We start from the raw sequence: 7,374 nt of genomic DNA on the forward strand, positions 1-7,374 counted from the left end.
GTTTCAGAATTAATGCACTTTGTATTCTTGGATGCCAGAGAACTTGAAAACTGTCCAAGTATATCTATTACTCGACTCAGAGTGAATCTTAACAAAAGCTCAGTGGTGAGCATTGACAGGAAAATAAAGGTTCTAGCAGAGATCCTAAATTATGGTGTTGAACTTAAATCAAGTATTTTGGCATGCCAGCAGGAGACACATTCAAATGAACTAGCACATGTGGTGTGAATCATGTGATCATTGAGAAGTTTCTGAAGTTAGCTACATGGAGAAGAAGATTGTTCTCCAAGCCTCTCTATCAGTTTTATTTCATGTCTGTATTCCCCATGCCAAACTCCGGTTAATCCAACTGAGGGATTTCTGTGGGGAGCAACAAGAGAAAAGAAGAAATTTTGCTGGATCTCATAGTCTAGAATCTGGGTAATGGATTCCAATCAGGCTTATGGGAGGGAATTTTGGAACAGTATACAGGCTAAACACTAAGTGGAGCTAGACCCTAGTTAGCAATTCGGGATTCGGCAAACGTACGGAACGGTAAACGTACGAGTATTATATGGTTTTGTAAAATCCAGATTCGGTCCAAAATTCGGTCAACGGGACGTGATTCGTCAGTAATTCGGAACGGCATACGTACGTGTATAATTCGATTTATAAATGTGAGTTCGGCTCTGAAAATTCGGTATCTATATATAACAAATAATTTGTATTTATAAGGTCATAAACCAATTTTTATGCATATGTGTGAGTTATTTAAAGAAAAAATAAACTTAATATGATGATATTAATAATATATACAACATTAGTTATCCAAGAGGACGTCGTATGGTGGTTTAGATACTTGGTTAGTGAGTTTGAGATCTCTCTCACCTTGACCTTCAAATCTCTTCAGTCGTTTTTGTTTCATAAAAATTACAACACGTCTAATATTCGGTCGTGTATGCTCGGAAGGCAGTAAAACCCAAAAAGTGGAGTCTTTGAAAAGTAAAAGCTAAAGAATTTATGGCGAATTAAGCGGACGTATCATTCGGAATACGTAAAATTCGTGAACGGTTCGCGAATAATCCGGGAATGCCACATAATACGCGACTTGGGTTCGGAGTTGCAAACGTACGCGAATAAAACGGTAAAATTCGTGATACGGAAAAATTCACGAATGATTCGCGAATCATTCGCGAACTTACTAACTAGGAGCTAGACTTCACTACAACTGTTGAGAATGGTGAAACTATGAGATTCTGGTTAGGACTATGAGATTCTGGTTAGGCCAAGTCCTATGGGTTGGATTGAGCTGCTAACCTACCTGCTAGATTAGAAGACCATAGGACTTAGCCTTAGGTTTTTGAAAGGCAGTACTTCCTTGAAACCAGCTTTCCCGAAGGGCGAAGGCATTTACTCTGGCAGAAAATAGAGAGGGAATGAGATTCTCTAAGCGAAAATAAAAGGAATGGAGGTCCGGCCTTTGTTGTTCTTTACTCAGTTGGGTCTTTTGGGGAGAAAGAAACAAAAGAGTGAAGGCAAGAAAGAGGTAAAGAGGTGCAGGAAGGAGGACTTCATCAATTAGGTGAAATGCTCTCTGTTCCATGGGGTGCAGCTCAAAACCTACTTAGGACGGTCTTGTTTAAGGAATTTATTACTCATTGGAAAATTGTATCAGAGTGTCTAAATCATTGTACTTAATTTTTAAGCAACTGTAACTGTAACTCAAAAGCAATTTATGAGTCCACTGAACTAGGGAGGACAATTACGACCAGACTGAGCTCGAGTACCCATGAGAAATCCTTGTGTGACAGCTGTGTTCTTGAACATCATCTGCATAATGTTGGCAAAAAAGTTGATTAGAACTTGATCTAAAAAAATTACTAACAAAGTAATATCCTCGCTATTACGTAATGTACATCCCAACTTTACACTGATAATCTTTTCTCTACTAACATTTTACCAAGTTTTTGAGAGACAACAAACTATCTGATGCCAACTTCTTAATCTTGTTTCTTTCTTTATTGCACAATTTATTAACAAAAGTACTGCCAAGTTAGGGACCATTTTAGGGCAACATTAAGAGTAAAGATCAACTGTTTGCATAAGGCATAAGCTAACCCTAAACAATGTGAAACCCATTTAGCTCCATAATACTCACCGCTAAGCTTTCCAAATCCAAGCTCAAACGCTTTCTTAAAGCACTGGATACGCTTGATGCAAGCTGCTCCCCTTGTTGCTCAGTTGATTTTTCGTTAATCTGTATCATTCAGGTTCTCTAAGTGAAGTGCACTTATACTTTAAAAGCTTCCAATTTTGAGGGAATGAGATTCTCTTACCTCGGAGAGCACCAAGGAAGATGCTTTATCTATAATTTCATCTACAAATTTCCCAACATCGGCACCATTAATTGAGGGTTGGGCAGCATTTTTTGACTTTTCCTTCACATTTGGAACATTATTCGACTGCTTAGAACTAGAAGCTTTTCCTACATCCATCAAATAAGAAAGAAGAACAGTCTCATAAGGATCTTGTCACTAAAATTGAGCGAAATTTGCTAAACAAAAAATCATGGCAAAAAAGAAGAAAGTTACCCAGCAATGACAGCATAATATACTAACTACTGCCACATAAAAAGTTTATAACTGATGGGGATAAAATATCAATGAGCAATCCCAGTCTAGCGCAGAAAAAATTTCATCAGTTCCCAAAGGATGTAGACTAATGCATGGCACTGAGACCAAGGCAACTGAATTAAGCAATCCTAACAACACCCATTTCAACTTCATAAGAAACATCCATACACCAATTTTAATTACTTTATAAAGAAAATACACTACACAAATCTAAGGGAGGATGTTTTTCAGTATGGGGATAAAATATCAATGAGCAATGCCAGTCTAGCGCAGAAAAAATTTCATTAGTTCCCAAAGGATGTAGACTAATGCATGGCACTGAGACCAAGGCAACTGAATTAAGCAATCCTAACAACACCCATTTCAAGTTTCAACTTCATAAGAAACATCCATACACCAATTTTAATTACTTTATAAAGAAAATACACTACACAAATGTAGGGGAGGATGTCTTTCAGTATGGAAGTGCTTTTGAAAATTGGCATGGGTAGATACACAAATAACTTCACCAGATTTTATTTTGTTTCAGATGATTTGTATATTCAGTGAGGAACCATATATGCAGCATATCCAGTCATAGACCTACTTTTACAAAGAACTGTAATTGTATATAATGGTAAAACTTTGGGGAAAAAAATTCAGTGACTAACAGGTGAAGAGGTACACTTTTCTTCCATGTTTAGAAAAGAAACAAATTATGAAACTGAGAAAATCAAATCATGACAACTGAACGGTTTACCTGCAGCCACTTTTGGCTTATTCTCTGTAGGAACATCGTTTGAAGTGGAAGGTTTAGCAGTTGCGGTATTTTCTGGCTGATCAATCAGGATTGGCGTGACAGATGTTACAAGAGAAGCAAGATCAGGAGGTTGATCCTTTCCTACTTTTGGGTTAGCCTACTAAAACAAAGTCATGGTTGCCATCCATCATAAGAAAAGAGACTAAAAGGTAAAACAAAAACAGCACAATCAAAACAATCAAAAAAAGTAGAGCTTTATATCACCTCAAGGTCCACATACGATGGATCTTTTCCAATTGAAATTAGAAACTTGTCAAGATCACCAGTAGAAAGTGCTGGAAAAATTACCAAACCATCAGTGCCTAGCTAGCTCAGATTCTCTTATTGAAATGAAAAAAATACACAACAAAATATAAACTCCTCCAAATCAAAAGTATAATCGACATTTTTGGTAGATGTAAACTTCAAGGGAAGTCAACCTCCCAAGTCGCAACCAGAGATTAACTCTAAACATATTTTATTTCAATCGGTGATCAAACATCGACGGATACAAAGCCCCTTTTATAGGGCTAACACTTGGACCACATATTAAGCAATTGACCTAAATAATAGAGAAGCAAACTAACATCTGACTGCACTTACAATTACACACATACACTTGAGTTTCGAATAAGTCATAAAACCACACCAAACCCACAACATTCCACTATATATTCATAATACACGACATGGCCTTGCATGCCGGACCAAGCCTCTAATTTATGCAAATCAGAATTCTTCTTGGTGGGAACCTACAATAATGTAATATGATGATAGTGCCCCATCTTCCATGTAAGTTGGGATCTGGTATCTTTTTGTTTTACTATGGTTGTTATTGTGCTGTTCTCCTCTTTTTACATATTTTTTGGACAAGACATCCGAGACAATTCCTCAGTATGAGTCTTTTAATAATCTTGTGTACTTTCGCCTTAGGGGTGTTTGTCTGATTAATGTTAAACAAGAAACAAAGAACTCTTTTTCCAAAATAACCTTGCTGGCCACATTCAGACATAATGACACTTGCACAAAACTAAGCATACTCATTATACAAAAAGTAAAATTTAAAGAGCAGACAAGCTGCATGTACGGGACTTCTACATAGTGAGACCAATTTTACTATTTCTAGACTCTTTTATTACCTGGTTTACAATATTTTGCTGCCCTCAGTGTTTAATGAAAATCCAATTTCACAATTAAAATATTGAAAGAAGACTCAAAGATATATCATGTAAGAAGCTGCCTGGTGACAAGATCAGTTGTCAAAAATAATAATTGAAAAGAAGCTTGATAAATTATCTTTATAAAATGTTTTGTCAAAAAGAAAAGAAAAAGAAAAAGAGACTTCCAAACTTACAAATTGTGACATCGTTTGAAAGTGGGTGGAAATAGCAGCACTTCTGTGTTTTAAATCCTTGATCCAGCAATAGTGTCACATTTCTTTAAGATACAGGTGAAGAATGTGATTAGAACATGAATCACTTGTTAAATAAAACAAATATGATTCAACTAATAAACTTGAAAACAATTTCAAACTAATGTTAACTACTATGTGTTCCGGTGTTTAAACAAGATCTTCAGATAACATGTAGGTAAGGATGCACAGAAGGTCAGAAATGGTACAACCTAATCATCTATTCTAATGTTCAAATGCATAGCAAACACGGTAGTTCAGAAATATGTTCCGTTGAGCATGTTTATTTATGTATACCAAGTATTTAATGCTCGAAAACACAATTATCTTTGGATGAAATTTGACAATGAAGTAACTAAACTATAGTCCTCTCTCTTCCTTCCTCTGTTTTCATGAGAAATGATGTATAACCTACAGCAGCCTTAGATGCCAAAATTCTAACTCAAGTTGATTAGTTCTCACTCGCCAAAGGAACTGCTATGCTACATTTTCTGGAAAGCTGCACAAAGGCTAACCCTCAATTCCAATTTCAGGCCTCTCATAAACCAAAGTTCCATTTAATCATTCATCAGAAAGTCATTTAAGTAGATAGTGGTTCCAGCAATCTTCTCTATGTCCATATTCCACTTTGATTCCTAGGAAGTGGCCAAGCAGCTAACAGTAAAGACGTAAGAACAGTTCTAATTAGCAATCTGAGACAAAGGATAGACACAATCTACAGCTAGAGAAGGTCAAAGCCACTTGAGCTGGTGAGAATTCTAGTGCTGCAGCTTGAAACCTCTGACGTGTAAGAGAACTATATAAAGTTTACAGAGCTAGTACCATCATTAAATATGTCCTACTACTCTACTTGAATTAGAAATAGGCCCTTAAAGAATATAATTGGAAAATGGTATTCATGCTAGTCCACGTATCATCTGTAAAGGAGGTTATAATTAATGAACCTTTCAAAATAATGGAGAAAAAAGGTTCTATGAACAAGGATTGCACAGGATATCTCTGTAGCAAAACTTAAACAAAGTAAACAGCACTATCGCTACTAAAAGATCAACAGGTATACTAAAGGGACCCTTCACAGCAAACAGAACTCATACTCAGAGTTAACACATACCTTGCAGAGTCATTCACTAATGCAAACGGCGTGACACATCCCAGCGGCACCTTGAAAACGAAAAAAGTAATGTCATAAGAAACTGAGGAAACATAGCATACTGCAACCAATACAGTGAAATAACATCTAAGGTACTTTTATCACAAGAGATAAATAAAGCAATATGTTATCTTAATTACTGGCCCATTCAAATTTCTGGTCACCAGCACAACCAGCTAACTAATCGAAGAGCGATGTTCCTATGACACAAATCAAAAGATCGCATCGGTGACAGTCAGATAGACAGGGAAGTATGCAATCTAGAAAAGATGAACAATACCAACTGCAAAACTTTACTGGAGTCTAATTTTTATAATCACTCGATGTTCCTATGACACAAATCATAAGATCGCATCGGTGATCACTGCCATGTACTATTAGATTTTTTCCCGATGAACACGACCAACAACAACGACGTGATAAATAAAACACACAACTCTTATGAGTTAAACTGTAAATATATGAGATTCTTAATGAGGAATAAACCAACCTGAAGTATCTCCTCCAAACCTTCCACAGGAGCCATTCGTAAACCTCCTTTCCCCAAACCAAGCCGGACAGACAAAACTACTCATTATCCAAAACAACAAACAACACTCCCCATTAATAAACAAAAACATCAAAAAGGAACTCTTCAGCTAAGTAAAACAAAAAGAATCCACATTAATACCTTTCAAATCTACATTGGTAGCAGCCAAGGCGCTTACAACGTAATACCTACTCTTTTTATCCTAAAAACAAATCAAAAGCAACATGTTGTTGTATCAATACGGTATCAAATAAGGTAATCTTGAACTAATGTATATGTTGAAGTCACAGGACACCAAAATGTACCTTTAAGAACAAATTTTTGCTTAATCCACCTTCTAGATGTCCAACGTACTTTGCTTGTTCCTCAACAGTCAATACAACAGGATGATCATGCCGAACAAAATCAATTTGGAGCTCCTGCAGACAAAATAAGTGAATGGAAATAATTAGGGTTTAGATAATGCAAACAAAAAGAGTCATACGATGGAATTGGAATTGAAGAGTTGGAAGGAGATGAATAAGAGGACCTGTAGACGTTGGAGTAGCTGATCTTTGGTATAACCCATTGATTAGATTTCTGTTATCTCCCCACTGCAACTCCTTGAAGATTCTGAGACTCTAGAGCAGGTTTTGGTGAGGAAGGGAAATAATCGGCGGAAGGAAGAGAACTCAGATTCAGGATTGTGTTTGGCGTTTTGGGTTGGGAAGCGTTACTAGAGACGGATAATTCTGGATGGGCCTGGGCCTGGGTTGCACAGACGCGGACGCGGACACCACAAAATTCTCAAAAAAAACTAGGACGCGGACACGTATATACATATATTATTTATATATATAATCATGTATTTATACAGTAAAATCAAGTATTTCGATCCTAAAAATTAGAAAATGA

At 36.5% G+C, this 7,374-nt stretch overlaps 1 protein-coding gene across 1 annotated transcript; it reads right to left on the reverse strand.

Annotated features, from left to right (window-relative positions):
* Positions 1–1,611: 1,611 nt before the first annotated feature.
* Positions 1,612–7,155, reverse strand: LOC113301742 (prolyl-tRNA synthetase associated domain-containing protein 1-like). Its single transcript, XM_026550547.1, has 11 exons — positions 7,010–7,155; positions 6,786–6,899; positions 6,622–6,682; positions 6,442–6,518; positions 5,913–5,962; positions 4,745–4,827; positions 3,616–3,686; positions 3,352–3,508; positions 2,316–2,464; positions 2,138–2,236; positions 1,612–1,809 (listed from the first exon to the last, which is right to left on the reverse strand). The coding sequence occupies exons 1-11, from the start codon at positions 7,046–7,048 to the stop codon at positions 1,729–1,731; spliced, it is 981 nt and encodes a 326-aa protein (XP_026406332.1). The 5' UTR covers positions 7,049–7,155; the 3' UTR covers positions 1,612–1,728.
* Positions 7,156–7,374: the final 219 nt, after the last annotated feature.

The sequence above is a fragment of the Papaver somniferum genome, chromosome 8 (genome assembly GCF_003573695.1).
Source record: "Papaver somniferum cultivar HN1 chromosome 8, ASM357369v1, whole genome shotgun sequence".
NCBI classification, from domain to species: Eukaryota; Viridiplantae; Streptophyta; class Magnoliopsida; order Ranunculales; family Papaveraceae; genus Papaver; species Papaver somniferum.

Bases quoted from the DNA above. Each gene is read 5' to 3' on its own strand.
- LOC113301742 (XM_026550547.1), bottom strand. From the start codon at position 7,048: ATGGGTTATACCAAAGATCAGCTACTCCAACGTCTACAG. The intron at 6,683-6,785 runs GTACATTTTGGT...ATTTGTTTTTAG, and splicing joins GCAAAAATTTGTTCTTAAAG to GATAAAAAGAGTAGGTATTA. The intron at 1,810-2,137 runs GTGAGTATTATG...AACATTATGCAG, and splicing joins TGGATTTGGAAAGCTTAGCG to ATGATGTTCAAGAACACAGC.